Here is a 17872-nt window from a genome sequence, read left to right as displayed (position 1 = left end):
GGGTCCTTCATGCTATTTAACGTTGTATTCAACTGTTCGAAGTTAAGACAGGGCATAGGCTGGAGCGTAGTGTTCGAAAATGGCAGCGCTGGTGTCAAATCAGCGTTGCACACTGATTGACATCATTAATCTGCCTGTTCTGCATGCTGCCGGCAGTCGCTAGATGCGCGAGCGCAAACCCCTTTACCAAGATGGCTTCCTGCACACTTCCCGTCGGAGGTGTGCGCGCATATCCTGGATGCCTAAAAAGAGGGTGCTACACAGTCCAATTTAGCCCCCCTAGTGTCTGGATTTCAATGCGAGAGTTTATAATACATGTTTTTAATGAGAAATCCAAGCTAAACAGCATTAATTTCTCTCCAAGTCAGGAAGCACAGCATAATCCTTGCAACAATAATAACAGCATTATTGGCATTTATTGAGTTAGTTAGCAATCCCACAACCACCAGATCAGGTCAAAGCTCTGCCACCCTGTCACATCCAGTAGTGAATGGTGGTGGACAATTAAGCAGCTAACGGGAGGAGACAGCTTCATGAACATCCCCATCCTCAATGATGGCGGAGCCAGTGCAAGGGGCAAAGATGAAGCCTTTGCAACTATCTTCAGCCAAAAGTGCTGAATGGATGATTCTTTTCGGTCTCCTCCTGAGGTCCCCACCATCACAGATGCCAGTCTTCAGCCAATTCAATGAACGCCAAGTGACATCAAGAAATGACCGAGAGCACTGGACACAGCAAAGGCTACAGGTCCCAACAACATCCCGGCTGTACTGCTCCAGAGCTAGCCTCGCCCCTAAGCTACCATACAGGAACAATACTGGCATCCAATGTTCCCTCTAAGCTGAGCAGCCACGCAGTAATGGGAAAGGTCCTGCACAGGCTGCTCACCGGCTATTACATTGCAAATATCGCACGTGCGCAGAAGTTTAAAGGGACCACGCATTAAAAGAAACAGGTCGCGAAGAACAAAGTGCAGCTTACAGGGAAATTTGCTGGCATCTACCCGACAATGTGGAAAACTGCCCAGGTATTTGCACAAAAAGCTGGACAAATCCAACCCGGCTAATTACTGTCCTATCAGCCCACTCTCAATCATCAGTAAAGTGATGGAAGGAGTCATCAACAGTTCTATCACGTAGCACTTACTCACCAATAACCTATTCACCAATACTCAGCTTGGGTTCCACTAAGGCCACAAATCTGACCCAGGGAACAACAGGCCCTATTAGCCTGTCAATCACAGGAAAATACTTCTTAAGTGACAGAAAGGGAAGGACTTTTTTTTGGTCAGCAAGATGTTTGACATGTGCAGAAACCCATCACCATGTTTAAGAGTCTCCAATTCAAACTACTGCAAAATCTATATCCGTCTCTAGAGCTTCTATTTTCACAACGTTGAGTCCACACACTTTACCCATGGGGACACGAGAGACATCTCAGGCATTTATAAGATTGACTTCTCATATTTTAGCCCCGCACAGCAGTTTGCATTGACTTGGTGTAATAACTGCATTGTAAAGGAATGATGAATAGAATGAACAGTTACAGAGCCCTGTTCCTCATCAACAAAGGTGATTACTGTAAAAGTAAGTTCTGTTAATTAGTAATCCTGAAGCTGCCCGACTTCTTAAAATATAATTTAAGCAGTGACAGTCTCACCTTCTAACAAAGTACAATGATTAAAAAATTGAAAACAACATAAATATATATTCAGAAATAATAACAAAATACAAAAAGGTACATTTTATCAACAGTGGGGTAGATTTTGGCTGTGTATGACAGTATAAAATGGGTGCTAGCCAATTGGCAGCCTGTTTTACATTTCTCCTGATTTTTATTTCCAGGGAAGTAAATTTTTTTTAAAAATCGGGAGAGATGTCAAACAGGTTGCCGATTCTCTATCACCTGTTTTATACTATCGCACAAAGTCTAAATCTACCCCAGTGTGTTTTCACTGGCTAGACAAGACATTAAAGATGGTTACAGGTATTGAATAAAAAAGATGCTCAGTGCGTGTATTACCTGCCAGTGATTAGGAAGAATAGGGTAAGGATAACTAGAAGAGTGAATCCTCCAACTGCAGCGGTTGCTATGACCAAAACTTGCCCTTGCTCTGTGGCAATGTCAGATGCTGGAATAGAAATGGGAAAAATGGGACAATGAAATATAGTAACACAACACACTGAAATACAGTTTGCAATAAGGAAGAAATGGTCACATTTTATGTAAAGTTGCATTCCAAGCATTTTTTAAATCAACACTACACAATAAATCATTGAGTACATAAGGTAGAAGAGCTAAAAATAATGGCTATCAAAAAACAAATATAAGTGACTAATGTCACAAATTGTGTGAGCAGAGCTTTACTGGTATTTGCTGTGGTCTGATCCCGAGATAAGATTATAGACCTCCATGTATCCCCTTCATTTATGTACTGCATTTAACCATATGGTTTGTGCTGTGCCTGTATTCCCTTTTTGGTGGCATCGGGTACCATGGTGGACACTGACTACAAGCACGTTCTGTGTACTTGGTGCATGAAGATGTCCACACTAATTATGATGTAATTACTTCAATTATGTTAAATAATGAACCACATCAGGAAATAATAGTCAGTCTATATAAATTGTAAATGTAAAATGTAATTTTAGTCCATTCTCATTCCATTTTTGAACTTCCAATGTGTTCCAGTTTCATATCGTTCATTGTTACCATGCATTTCCTTTGGTTCTATAAGGCCGCATGTCAGTCACAGGTTAACGCAGTACATTGTCACCTATGACGGGCAACCTGACTTACACAAACAATATAAAGTGATAGTGAACGTCTTTGATTATAAAGACTGAAGCTTTAGAACTTGACATTGACAGTTCTTATACCTTCAAATCAAAATGGATTGGAACCAGATAAGGAAATATAAATTTATGCGTGCTGCTGATTTTATTACACACACACACAAATTGTAGAAAATTAATTTTAAGTTAAACTCAAATGGGTAGAAATTAGTCCTTGTTGTGCCCATTTTCTGTGCAGAAAACATGGGCAAAAAGGACTGATATTAGGGTGGAATGTTCCGTGCCCGATCTGGGACTGTGTTACTGGTGCCTCCATATTGATAATGGCAGCTTTGCAGGCCTTCCCGGTGGTCAGCTAAAACAGGCGTCAGGCCCCTTACATGTGTAAATGAGGGGCCGAATGTTTGTTTTAGGTCCTCTCACCAAAATTGGTTGTTGCAGGCTCCTTTTAGGATTCTTCGGCAGCCCCAATGGTCGCCAACAAAATGCAAGTACATTTTTTTAATTCCATGGCACTTTTCAAGGAAAAGCAAGGGAGTTCTCCCTGGTATCCTGGTCAATATTGATTCCTTCACCCAACATCACGAAAACAGAATGGTCCAAAATTTGCTGTCAAAATAACGACGAGGCATTATTTAAGTGCAAATGCCACAGCAACTTAAGGCGAGGGCAGATGCGTGATTAAACATGGAAATCGAGAAGTTGCTGTTGGAGATGCGGTGCTCTGCCATTAGCTTCGCAAAAATGGCATTTCACTGTCTGGCTCTCCATTCAAATGCATTGAGCTGCGTGAAGTTCCTGTACTTGCACAGTAGATACGAAGTAAACTTGCCACAGAAAATTAAGTCAAGTCATTTCAAGTCCAAGTACCCTTTTAACAACTTGAACATTGTTAATTACTGCCAGTCACCCTCTCTGGCACTGAAAATTAACTATTACAAGTGTGGAGTCTCATTCCTTCAGGTTTTAATTGTTGTTGGAGATTTACATTTTTTCTTACTTTTCTTTCTCTATTTTTCTCTCTCTTTTAATCTTTCTTTCCCTCTCTATTTCTCTTTCTGCACCTGATGTGACATTGAATTCACCATTCTAACTTACACTTCCTTCTCTGTTTTTGCAGTGTTAATTTCAGAATCCTTCAATCTTATTGGTTAAGGAGCTACCCAGTTGCTTTCCCTGGTCACTCAGATCCCAGATGTCTTGTAAAGAGTGCCGTGCTGTTTCCATCTCACACTTCCAGCAACTTGCAGGGAAAAATACAGTCAACTTTAAGTTTAACTAACAGCGTGTGCCAGTTATTGCCCGGGTACAGCAAATTTTGGGCTATTATCTGGTCATAATCACATTGCTGTCTCTAGGACCTTGCTGTGTGCATTTTGGCTGTTGTGTTTCTTACATTACAACAGTGACTACACTTCAAAAGTTTGGACTGTCCTGATGTTGTGAAAGGCTTTATATACATACGAGTTCTTTCTTTACTTTCTGTTTGCACACAGCACAGAGGCATGGGCCAGGAATTTCCTTAGACATGCTCTGTTGCTGTAACTTCAGTGGAAATGTGATGCAACCCCAGATAACATGCATAAACCACAAAGTTACAGCGGTGGAGTGGGAGCAGCTCTGAGGAAATTCCTGGCTATTGGCCCAGAAATTCGGGTCTCCACGGGTGAGTATGCACAGGGTACTCACCCGTAGGCCCAATGGAAGTGCCGGTTTCGTGCATACACTGCGCATGCGTGGGAAACCGGAACTTCCGTTCCCTTAAAGGAAGGGGTTCAGAGGTGGAACGCGTGCGTCGGAGAGGCAGCGTGTGTGCATGCAACTTATGTTTTTTTTGCAGGTTTCTCCGGGAGGGTAAGTCTCCAGGAGTTACACATGTAAAAAGCAGGCGGAAGGCCTGCTTTAAACAAGGTAAGTGGTGAATTAATTACAATTAAAACATTTTTTCCACAGGTTTATTATTTTTAAATACTTTAAAGAAAGGTAAGTTTATTTTTAGCCCCGTTAGAAACTGTAATTAATTTTTTCAAAAATTTAAATTATTGTTTAAAATAGTTATTTTATGTAATTGATAATTATTTTAAAAATGTGATTTAAAAAAAAATGTATTTGAAGTTTTAATGATGTTTTGGGGCTTATAGTATTTATAATTTTGACAGCTCTTCCTGTCAATTTTATGAATGAAGCATTCCCTGCTACCATTGGCTCTCCATGGCCCATGTGATCCCAGGGGATGCATTGAACTAACTGCGCCCCTGGGACACGCAAGCACTGCGCACCGGCAGTTGGAGCAGGCCCAGGATCAGAATCCCACGTGGGCCTACAGCTCAACGGCCGGCGCGCTAGGTAAGTGCAGGTCGGAGGCTTGCACCCGCGGGAAGCCCCCGACCCGAATTTCTGGGCCATTGTGTTTATGAATGTATCTATAGTGTCAGCTTATACTTAAGCAGGTCAGAGACAGGACACCATAACAATACGTTTAAATCTCAATCCAAGAAGTATCCTCACCTTGATCTTCAGATAGTTTTGGGGAGAAATTGGGGCCTAGAAATTCAGTATAACCAGTTTTGGGGCGGAAAAGTCGGGCGGCCGGTAAAGTTTGCGCCCGGCGCAAAGTCGAGGCCACTTCGCCGATATTCAGTAGCTTCGCACTAAGAGTTTGCTCGAGCGCTAAAACTGGCGTTACACAACTATCTTTAGGCGCAAAGCCGGCGGTACTGAGCTAAACCGCGGAGGCCGAGCGCAGCGCAGGTGCGGTCATTTCTTGATTGACAGCAGACACCCTGGCGCCGGCCAGCTCTTAAAGGGGGAAGGGTCGAGTTCGTCTGCTGCCACACCCTGGACACTGCAGCCCTCCAGCTAGGCCTAAACACTGCTGCTGAACAGAAATAGCGCCGGGAAAGATGCAGAAGGCCCGTGAACGAGCGCAGCGCTTCACTGGCCATGATTTGAGGGTGCTGGTTAAGGCTTTGGAGAGGAGACGCAAACTCTTGTTCCCGGACAGTGGCAAGAAGCCTACCACCAGCGTCTGCAGGAAAGCCTGGAGGGAGGTCGCCCACAGGGTCACATCCAACAGCGAGGTCACCAGGACTGGTGTCCAATGCCGGAAAAAATTCAATGACCTCACAAGGATTGTCAGGGTGAGTGCCCTTTCCAGTGTCCTCCTCATCCTTGCATGTGCACCTCACATTATGGGCAAAGGGACCTAAAAGCCCTAGTGGCCAGCCCTCATCCAGCAGCTATGGGACTGGCATGAACATCAATTGCACATTCTGCACTTTACACACTGGCCAAGCTATTCGACCATGGGAGGCAGTGCACACAAGATCAGGGCACCACACTGGCCAAGCTATTCGACCATGGGAGGCAGTGCACACAAGATCAGGGCACCATACTGGCCAAGCTATTCGACCATGGGAGGCAGTGCACACAAGATCACGGCACAACACTGTACTTAGAGGCTGTCCTTTCTCTTGCAGGCCAAGCTGGCACACAATCAGAAGAGCCGGACTGTGACCGGGGGAGGCGGTCCCCAGATCCAGCAGCTCAGTGACCTTGAAGAGCGCGTGGGTAGCCTCATGGGTGCCCGGGTGATTGGCCCCGTTGCATCTGGAGATGCCGACCCTGTTCTGGGCACCAATGGTAAGGACATCACCTTTTCGACCTCCCTCGTCCCACTTGCGCTTCAGATCTACATCCTTTGCCACTGTCCGACCAATGCGCTGAATGCCACCACTCATGCCTCCCTCGCTGACGCCCTCTCCTCACTCTAAAGCTACTCTTGTGCCTTCCTGCTTTCAGATGGTGAGGAGGAGGCCCCTGAACTTGCCAGTGACAGCCCCTCAGAAGAGGAGGAGGAGGAGGAGGAAGAGGAAGAGCAAGGCGGCCCATCAGGGGAACCCTCAGCCGCGCCAGGGGATGCCAATGGAGGGGACACGTCTTCCCTGGAGAACAGCCAGGGGGAAGTGTCGCAGGGGAGTGTAGCTCCTGTGCCCAGTGGCGTGCAGCAACGCGGGAAGGGTCGGCCAGCTCGGCGGCCTTCTTCCCAGAGGGGGGAAGTGTCGCAGGGGAGTGTAGTTGCTGGGCCCAGTGGCATCCAGCAACACGGGAAGGGTCGGCCAGCTCGGCGGCCTTCTCCCCAGAGGGAGAGTCCGGCCTCCAGTCCGGAGACGGTCCTCGCCAAGGAGGTGCGCCTCCTCGATCAGATGTCCGTGGACTCGGATCGCCAGCACACCGAGTTCATGGGGTTGTGGCACGGTTGCCTGAGGCCATCGAGTCCCTGGCTCATAGTGTGGCCGATTTCGGCGCCTCACAGGCCAGGAGTTTCGAACAATTCGAAGCAGCACATGCCGCGAGTCGGGCAGAATTCGGGGCAGAGCAGTCCGCGAGTCGGTCCGATTTCGGTGCTGAGCAGTCCGCGAGTCGACAGGTGATCAGTGGTGCCATGCAGTCACTGGCTGGTCTGATGCGGGCACAGACCAGGGCAGTACGGGCACTCACTGCTGCCACACTCGCTGTGTCAGCCAGGCATCGCCAGGGCACCCGCCGCGCTGCATCAGCACAGTGGTCTGTCCTTCAGCAGATTGCTGCGCATGCTGCAGTGATGGCCCGGGCGAGTGCCCGTGTCTCAGGCGAGCAGTGAGCACCTGCCATCAGCCAGCTTACCCCCATTCCTGCAGCCGCCATTACCACTCCCCCAGTGGAGCTGCGACGAGCTGCTGGAGAGCCTGCTGCTGCCCAGCCACAGCTGCAGCAGTCACCAGCCGGCCCCTCGAGGGCCAGGGCATCTCCCGTCACGCCATGTGCCCCTGAGGAGCCTTCCCCCAGCCTTGCAGCAGCCACTGGGCATACTTTGAGGAGGAGCAGCAGGGCGGCCAGGGGCCGCAAAAGGCTGGTCAAGGAATCGCCCTCGCGGGCCACAAAGTAGAGGGTGTGGGCAAATGTGTTTTTATATGGGGATGGTTGTTTTGTTTATGGGCATGGTTGTTTTTGTAAGGCCGAGGATGAAGGCCATTTTTGTGGAAATGTTTTTTTCTTCCTCCCCAGGTTGTGGGAGTGAGTCATGTGTCTGACAGTTTTTTGGGTGTGTTGTCTGTTTTTGGGTTTCATGTGGGAAGGGCCCTGAGTTTGTTCAATAAAGCATTTTATTTATTCAGCTTGTCCATGTTTGATGTTTGAAGTGGTTGTTGCCTTAACCGGCTGAGGGCTTGCGGAGCGGCTGCATTCAGGTCCCTTCATTGCCACAAGCCATTCCCTGACAGGGGGCCTAGAAGTGACGTTCAATAAGCTGCCGATGGGCGGCCCTTGGACCTTGTGCCTCCCTCCTGGGCTGGTACTCCTCCTCCTCCTGCTCCTCCTGCTCCTCCTCCTAAGGTGGTGCTCCAGCGTGAGGTGGCAGTGCCTGAGTCCTGCGGATAGCCAGGATGTGCAGCATGCAGCAGACGACCACGACCTGGGAGACTCTCTCCGGCGAATACTGCAGAGATCCTTCGGAACGATCCAGGCAGCGGAACTGTTGCTTGAGGACACCAATCGTTTGTTCTATGATGTTCCTAGTGGCTTGATGGCTTTCGTTGTATGCCTCCTCAGCAGGGGTCCTGGGCGCGCGGAGCGGGGTCATGAGCCAGGTACACAAAGGATAGCCTTTGTCCCCGATAAGCCATCCTCTTGGGGGAGGCTGTGCCTGGAACATGTCAGCCACAGTAGTCTGTCGCAGGATAAATGCATCGTGGCTGCTGCCTGGAAAGCGGGCATTGACAGCTAGGATGCGCTGCCTGTGGTCACACACCAGCTGTACATTGAGGGAATGGTAGCCCTTCCGGTTGCGGTAATCCTCGGCATTGTGGATAGGTGCCCGCAAAGCCACATGCGTGCAGTCAATGGCGCCCTGCACCATGGGGAAGCCCGTTGTTCTCGCAAATCCCACTGCACGCTGCTGCTGCTTCTCCAGGGTCATGGGGAAGGAGATGAATTGGTGTCTCCTTCTGAAAAGGGCATTGGTCACCTGGCGGATGCAGCAATGCACGGCGAACTGGGATATGTTAGCAATGTCCCCAACAGCGGCTTGGAAGGAGCCGCTTGCATAGAAGTTCAGAGCCACCGTGACCTTCACTTCCACCGACAGAGACGTCCTGCACCTCAGCTGTGGACGCAGATCTCTGTGAAGCAGATGGCAGATCTCTGCAACCACCTCCCTTCTGAAGCGCAGCCTCCTAACACACTGCGCGGCAGGCATGGTGAGATAGGACACCTGCTGTCGGTATTTCCTGAGTGGGTAAGGCCTAGGTTGCAGACGCCTGTTGCCCCCTCTGCGTCTAGCCAGGGCTGCCCCTCTCACACAGCGTCTGCGAGCCCTTCGCACATAATGCTGAAACTGAGGGTTGGCACCCCATGCAGCCCCCATAATATACTGGCAAACAATGACCTCACAATGAAGGCGAATTGCCAAGCTCTGGCCTGAAGCCAGAAATACCTCTCCTATGTTGGGCCAAAGCAGTAACCTCTCTTCCTTGGTCTCTGTCCAGAAATCCGTTGCACAAGAGTGATTGCTGCAAAATGGCTGGCCTTTATAGTTCAGGGTAAGTGCCCTTTAATTAGCGCTCCCCGAGGCCCGCATGGCCTCTGCTGCGTTCCAGTTCACAGTTCTTAGGAGCGCCACGCCCACATTGGGCGGGCGCGACTGAAGTTCCGGATTGGGGCGCACAAAGGGCGTTGCACGAGGAAATGACGTCATAATCTGCGCGCGCAGCTGAGCGCGCGCAAACACTTTGCGCCGGCGCTAAATGTCTACTGAAGTTGGGCGTAGGCGCAGATCGCCCTGCGCCCGGCCGCTAAGTGCCTAGCGCTCGAGATCTACTCCTCCTAAGGCGCTAACGGCTGGCGCACGCAACTGAATTTCTAGGCCTGGGTACCTTTGTGCCTCCGGTTATCGCTTCTGGGGGGCAATAATGGGGCGCTAACCACTTACTGCCCGGGCACGGCGAGAAGGTTGACTCCTGCTAAATTCAGCATGAGGTTTGCGGTGGTGGTATGGCATTGCGCCCCAATCTCCTTCGCCCGGAGATCGTGACCTCATCGCCGTGCACATCGCCCTGGTTGCGCCCCGGACCCGAACTTCGGTTCCGCCTCCTGCAGCATTGCCGGGCAAAAACACCGGCAGCTGCAGGAGGCGTTCATCGGGAGGCCGGGCGCTTCGGGGGCGATACTTAAAGGTGAGGTAGCCGGGGTAGGGAAAAAAATAATCAAATGCTCGTTCTCTTTTTTTTCTTTTTTCCCCAGTGCTTAATCAGCCCGGCACTCTGCTGCGGTGCATCGGGCTGATCGGGCCGGATCGCGGCTACGGTCAGGAACCAGGTAAGGTTTCTTCTTGCAGAGCCTGCAGTGATGGCCTTTCCCTTTAAGGGAGGGAAGGAACCTTCCAATGCAGCAGTGCTGCACGGCCCATTGTCCTACCACCCCACCTGCTGCCTGTTACGCTCCAGGAAGGAAGTGGAGTGCTTGATTTAGCGCTCCACTTTCTTCTTGGTATGCAAAACTGAATTTTTTTAAAGTCAAGAAACATTAGCATCTGGCACTAATTTTTTCAACTTTTAAAAGTTGGTGCCCCAAACGGGGCTATAATGAATTTCTCCCCCTACAACTTTACCTATGAAAATGGAGAATTGTAAAGATTTGAAGAATGCTAAGTGCTGTGACTCAACAAGATCCCATAAATTGTACAAAAAAACTAATAGCTGTTGTTCTCTATTTCGACAGTCATAAAGCATGATGGAGTTGATGATCATGCCGGGAGTATTCATTGTGCCCATCAAATAGCACGATGGCTGACTTGGTGTCAAAGTGCAGTGACGGGAGGTAATAACAACAGTTTGCATTTTTCCAAATGGATTTAACAGGGTAGTAAAATTTTAATACCAGTGGCTAAACAACAGCAACAAAACCAATTATTGGCGGCTGAATCCAATTAATTTTAGCCAAGCAGCAATTTCTGAAACATTATTACAGACTTACTAATATTTTGTAGTCACACTCAGTTAAGCCTTTAATGCTAGTTAGTGTGATGAGTTTTATTATCACACTCAATCAAAGTAACAGGACTGCACAGTGTACTGATGCATGAGGCAGCATCATGTATCAATTGGATCGGTGAACTTGTTTTCAAACAATGCTTTACGTGCTACAAAGTCATTTTGCATTATATTACAGTATCTCATTAATGTGAATACATACTGAATAAGAACATAAGAATATAAGAAATAGGAGCAGGAGTAGGCCATTCGGCTCCTCGAGCCTGCCCCGCCATTCAATAAGATCATGGCTGATCTTCTACCTCAACTCCACTTTCCTGCACTATCCCCATATCCCTTGATTCGCTTAATATCCAAAAATCTATCGATCTCTGTCTTGAATATACTCAACGACTGAGCCTCCACAGCCCGCTGAGGTAGAGAATTCCAAAGTTTCACCACCCTCAGAGTGAATAAATTTCTCCTCATCTCAGTCCTAAATGGCCAACCCCTTATTCTGAGACTGTGACCCCTGGTTCTAGACTCCCCAGCCAGGGGAAACATCCTCCCTGCATCTACCCTGTCAAGCCCTGTAAGAATTTTGTATGTTTCAATGAGATCACCTCTCATTCTTCTAAACTCTAGAGAATATAGGCCTAGTCTACTCAGAAGGATGAACAATCACCATATGGAAGGTCATAGCTGGATTTTAAAGACTGGCTTCAATAAGAAAATATGGTACCAAAGGCATTTGTGAGAGTCCTTCACTGCAACAACTACAAACTTCTGCAGAACAGTACAGACTAAGATGTTTTGTTCACCTTAATATTTGATATATGCACCACATTTAACAACAGCTTGGCAAAATATTTCCCATCATGTCGTATTTCTGTACAAAACGATTGTAACCAACAGTGCCACAGTATTTGCAGTGATTAACATATCTAGTCATTTAAATGAATCCTGCTTTCACTATGGGACCAAGCGAGATGTCACAATATATTGCCTTACTGCAGAGTGAATTACATGATGAATATCACTTGGTTTTGATTAACATAAAGAGCTTAGGGTAAAAAAAAGAAAGGAATTTAGATTTCTTTCAGGTATAACAGAAATGAGATACTTGTGCAAAGATAATGAAATCTTTCGAATCCTTTCAGGCAAAATGGAACAAAGGTAGAGCAGAGATACATTAAAATACATCATGTCATCTGTTCTATTTATAGAGATGCCAGAGAGTCACTAATTTGCTAGCGCTTAGGTTGTCGTTTCATTTTTCTGAAACATTAACTAAATCATGAAAAATCATGTTGCGATGGTAAGGACACGATTATCCTTTCACCTGTGTAAATTAGTCCCTGGAAATTAGGTGACAATAGACAACATCACATAAAACTAGATGTTAAAGTAGGTATGCGGATTATTTGGCACCAAATATATGTTCTTGTATACATGGAGTCAATCAATAATGGAGCATGCTCAAAACAAATCGGGCGACAAGTAATTGACTTCACACAATGGTATTTTGCTTCAATTTTTTTTTCTTTCCAATTTTCTCCTCTCCTTTCTTGAAAGCATTGACTCTTTGTTAAAGTATGGTTCCACAGGCACCAGTCACCCTCCAGTACTTCAGCAAAGTGCCATTTTTCATAGGTGAGCTTTAGCAGTGCTAGCAGGGTATTCAGCCAAACCTGATCCTATTCTCACCCAACATTTATACTTCAGCAGGGGACACTTGTAATGTATATACCTTTAAGGGGGGAACTATCTTCTACAGCTCATGTATACTGCAGTACCGGCAGTGCCCACACCTGTATATAGCACTGAGTAGTAATCTGTACAGATCAGTTCAGTGTGAGCCACGTTGAGTAAATACCTGTTGTACCATTCTCCTGCAGTCTGTGTCTTATTATACATGGACACAACATTGGCGACAAGGCAAGTTCGAACCTACCTGCAACTCTGCATCACCTCCCGGGGATTCGTTCCTGAAGATCAGTGGATTGGAGGTCAAGGCCAGAGACTTGGGTGTCGACCACGGGCAACCGCCCAGTCATCCAGCAGAGACTCGAGAATTGCAGGGGAGGCTGTCGAGAGCCAGGCTTGGCTTTCCAGTCGAGGTGGTCCAGCGAAATGGGCTGGCAACAGGTAGTGTGCAGACCCTTCCCAGACAGCGACGGGCTAGAGCCCGACCGAGCGGCACAGCAAAGGGCCGAGCAGCGTCGACGGGGGAGAGAGAGAGAGGGCAGAGCGCACAGGGCACAACCGGTGTTCAGGGGCCGAGCAGCGTCGAAGAGAGGGAGAGAGAGACGTGCAGAAACCCGTGAGGCGCCGCCATTGCCACGAGAACCGCCGAGAGCAGCGTTGGCAGCAGCGCAGGAGAAGCACGCGAAACCTACAGGGCGCCGCCATTGCCACGAGAACCGCCGGGAGCGGCGTTGGCAGCAGCGGGGGAGGAAGGAAAGCACGGGAGATGCCATTTTAAGCCATTGGGAGACGCCATTTTAAACCACACCCAAAATGCCGAAGAGTGGCAGTATCACCGCATTTGACAATGAAGTCGAAGTTTGGACTACATATGTCGAACGAATAGAGCTATACTGCAAGGCAAATGAGCTGTCAGATGACAAGAAAGCGTCGGTATTGTTAAACTTAATGGGTGCAAAGACGTATGGGTTATTACGAAATCTAGTAACCCCAACGAAGCCAATGGAAAAGAGTTTTGAAGACATAGTAACGATACTACAGGAACGTTTAAACCCCACACTGCTGCTGATAGCAGAAAGATTCAAGTTTCACAAACGGAACCAGCATAAGGATGAAAGCAATGCTGATTATTTAACAGAACTGCGCAAACTATCGAAACACTGCCAGTTTGGAGCAGGACTGGCAGATACCTTAAGGGACAAGTTTGTGTGTGGGCTTCAAAGTGAAGGAACCCAGAAACGGCTTTTATCTGAAAAGGACCTTACGCTGGAAAAGGCTTTCAGCATTGCGGTATCATATGAAGCAGCAGCACGGGGCGCTGCAGAGATACAACAGAGACCGCAAGGATATGGCACAAACGAAATGTCATACAGAATGATTGCTGGTTCAAAGACAAAGTGTGCAGACAGTGTGGAAAAGTAGGACACATAGCACGAGTCTGCAGGTCGGGAAAGAAAACCAGCAATAAGAAACCTACCAAAGAAAAGTACAAGAAGGTACATAAGATGATGGAGAATAGTTCAGACGAACAAAAGAGTGATAACGACTCTGAAAGCAGGGAACTGAGTTGTCTGAAACTACATAATGTGATCACAACGGAGGATCACCGAACCATTTGGGTCACTCTCAAGATAGCAGGAGTCCAGGTAAAGATGGAATTGGACACAGGATCAGCCCTAACAGCCATAAACCGACGGGACTATGAGTGGCTATTCTCACACATACCCTTGAGAGACACAAAAATTATTTTGAAGGCGTACACGGGGCAAAAAGTCTACCCCAAAGGAAAAATAAGGGTGACCGTTATATATAACGGTAAGGAAACACCAAAACTAAACCTGTATGTATTGCAAGATGGAGGACCACCATTACTGGGACGTGAATGGATCCGGAAAATACAACTGGATTGGCATTCCATACAGGCACTGACTGTGGCTGACAAAAAGGATGACGACGTCACACCTGGGCGACTGTCAAAGATCCTAACTGACGCGAAAGAAGTGATCCAGCAAGGACTCGGAACACTAAAAGGCATGACAGCGATGATTAAAATTGAAGAAAACGGAAGCCCAAATTTTTTTAAGGCCAGACCGGTACCTTATGCGATCCGCCCAGCCGTCGAAGCAGAGCTGGAGAGTCTGGAACGTTCAGGTGTACTGTCCAAGGTAGACTGGAATGAGTGGGCTACACCCATCGTCCCTGTAATGAAAAAGTCGTTGAGCAGCACGCCTGGGGAACCAAGGAAGGTTCGCATCTGTGGGGACTTTAAGGTAACAGTGAACCCGGTCCTTCACACCGTACAATATCCACTTCCGCGGATTGAAGATATTTTCACCTCGCTATCTGGAGGGAAACGCTTCACTAAGATTGATCTGGCCCAGGCGTATCTGCAAATGGAGGTAGAAGAAGCATCAAAAAAATACCTGACAATCAACACCCATAAAGGTCTCTACCAATACAACCGACTGGTATTCGGGGTAGCATCAGCTCCGGCTATTTGGCAGAGGGCAATGGAACAAGTTCTGCAAGTGATCCCAGGGACCCAGTGTTATTTGGATGACATCCTGGTCACGGGCGAAAATGACAGTGATCACCTTGCCAACCTGGAGCAGGTGCTCACTAGATTGCAGGAATATGGGCTCTGAGCTAACCGCCCCAAATGCGAGTTTTTTAGAAAACAGATCTCGTATTGTGGCCACGTTATCGATAAAGAGGGGTTACATAAGTCCCCAGAGAAGATTGAGGCAGTAGTCAAGGCTCCAGCACTGGAAAATGTGTCACAACTGAGGTCGTTCCTCAGGCTGGTAAACTACTACCATAAGTTCTTGCCAAATTTGTCTACAATACTATACCCACTGAACAACCTACTGCAAACTGGGGTGCCATGGAAGTGGAGTGACGAATGTAGATGAGCTTTCCAGAAGAGCAAAACACTAATCACATCGAAAGAGGTATTGGCCCATTACAACCCAGCATTACCAATTCGGTTGGCATGTGATGCGTCACCCTACGGCATTGGAGCAGTGCTGTCGCACAAATTCTCGGACGGCTCAGAGAGGCCAATAGCCTTTGCGTCACGATCACTAACCTCAGCCGAGCGTAACTATGCCCAGATTGACAGGGAGGCCCTCAGCCTAGCGTGGGGAGTGAAAAAGTTCAATCACTATCTGCACGGGCAGAAATTCACCTTGCTGACTGATCACCAGCCTCTTGTCTCCATTTTTAATCCGAAGAAGGGCGTCACAGGAACAAGTCAACCACATGCCTCGCCCATACATACCTGGTGATGAACCCGATGTACCGGTCGCATCTACCCCAGAAACAGTAGCATCAGAAGCTGATGAACCAACCGACAACAGGGGGCCAGAATCGCCTCCGCACCAAGAGCAAGACACTTGGGAAAGGCGCTATCCAGAAAGGATCAGGAAGCCTCCCCAAAGACTGAATATATAAATAGACTATTTTCAGCTAATGTTGCATGTTAAAAGTGTTAATTGTAATTAGTTTGATATTTAATTGTTAAATGAGTGTTATGGTACTGTTAATCTGAAAGGGGAGGAATTGTAAAGTATATACCTTTAAGGGGAGAACTATCTTTTACAGCTCATGTATACTGCAGTACTGGCAGTGACCACACCTGTATATAGCACTGAGTAGTAATCTGTACAGATCAGTTCAGTGTGAGCCACGTTGAGTAAACACCTGTTGTACCGTTCTCCTGCAGTCTGTGTCTTATTATACACAGACACAACAACACTAACTAGTTATCAAATGGGCGAATGTTAATTGATATTCCATTCCATAACCCAGGTTCACTGAGTCCAATTGTAGTAGGCTTAGATCAGCTAAATCTCCAGAGACTGGGAGTTGATCTTGGGACTTTACTAGTTCGTATAGCTCAGCTTTTCACTGAATAAAGAGTCTGAGCCTATAGAGGAACTCCGTTTTTAACCATTTCTCAGAGTATTTAATTTTCATGACTGTTGCAGAATTGTATGAAGAACAAAAATCTATGAGCGAGAAACATAATTGCCCGATATTTACAGGGAGGCATTGGAGGAGTGGGGGCGGGGACCTGGAAATCCAGGGGATATGGAGGTCCTGACAAATTTAATGGCAGGACCTCATTATAATTTTTACATTTTGTTTCCTGCCAGGTAGCTGGCCAGATAGACAGGCTGCCAGGCCAGCAGATCCAGCTGTAGAAGGTCTCAGCCGGGGACCACTGGGGACAGTCCCCGGCAAGCAGGTAAGAATGGGGCTTGGTGGGAGTCAGAGGATGGCAATCGAGATGGTAAGATCAGGGCTTGGTGGGCGGGGTGGGGTGGTTGGAGGATGGCAATCGGGAGGCAGGGAGGGTCAGGAAAGATCAGGGCTTGGTGGGTGAGGGGTTGGAGGATGACAATCGGTAGGCAGGGAGGGTCAGGAAAGATCGGGGCTTGGTGGGTGAGGGGGTTGGAGGATGGCAATCGGGAGGCAGGGAGGGTCAGGAAAGATCGGGGCTTGGTGGGTGAGGGGGTTGGAGGATGGCAATCGGTAGGCAGGGAGGGTCAGGAAAGATCAGGGCTTGGTGGGTGAGGGGGTTGGAGTATGACAATCGGTAGGCAGGGAGGGCCAGAAAAGATCGGGGCTTGGTGGGTGAGGGGGTTGGAGCACGACAATCACAAGGGAGGGAGGTAAAGATCGGTGGTTGGGGGGTGGTTGTCGGCTGATTGTGGCAGCAAGGAAGGGCCGTGATCGGGGGGCCGGGGGGAACACTCCTGCTCCTCCTGGCTCACAAGAAGTGCTCTAAAATGCGCTTAACTCTGCAACCAGATGCTGCCAACACCATTTCGCTGCTGGGTTTCCCGAGCCCTGGGAAACCCAGCCAGCAACTGCTAAATTCCAGCTTCCTTGTGGGAGCCTGATTTAAATATTACAAGTCTCCCCCCTCTCCAAGATGGCACACATGCACGGCTCGCAATCCACCACCATAAAAATGGTGGCAGGCGCATACACGGCGGGTTGGGTCACGTTTTAAGAGTTTCAATTTCTAACCCCCACCTCCCGACCCTCTCCCGCCCGTCATGGGGGGTGGGGGGGGGGTGTTAATATTGACCTAACATCTCAGTACCTGTGAAATTATTTTGTAACATCACATCTGGTTTCGACAGAGTTGGTACAATTTGTTTTGGGACCACAATTTACATGCTCAAATTTCTGTGTTTTCTAATATATAGACTTCTTTTCACTCCATGTTCTCCTCTCCTACTCTTTCCTCCACCTCACCTTTTCCCTCTTCCTCCTCGTCTCCCCTCCACCCCAACTTCTTCCCCTCCCTCTCTCCCACCGCCTCCTCACTTCTCCCTCTCCCTTTGCCTCCCC

General features: G+C 48.1%; 1 protein-coding gene across 1 annotated transcript in view; it reads right to left on the bottom strand.

Moving 5' to 3' along the window:
• The window catches only part of epha6 (eph receptor A6), a 981976-nt gene that overhangs the window by 144790 nt on the left and 819314 nt on the right, over window positions 1–17872 (bottom strand). The window contains exon 8 of the mRNA XM_086006600.1: window positions 2023–2131. Within this exon, the coding sequence (XP_085862726.1) occupies window positions 2023–2131 (109 nt within the window). The remainder of the gene's footprint in view (window positions 1–2022; window positions 2132–17872) is intronic.

Source organism: Somniosus microcephalus, chromosome 14 (assembly GCF_052327205.1).
Source record: "Somniosus microcephalus isolate GS21.2 chromosome 14, FLI_Smic_1.0, whole genome shotgun sequence".
NCBI classification, from domain to species: Eukaryota; Metazoa; Chordata; class Chondrichthyes; order Squaliformes; family Somniosidae; genus Somniosus; species Somniosus microcephalus.
Note: the sequence above shows the minus strand (reverse complement) of the source record. Positions and strands in the feature narration are given on the sequence as shown.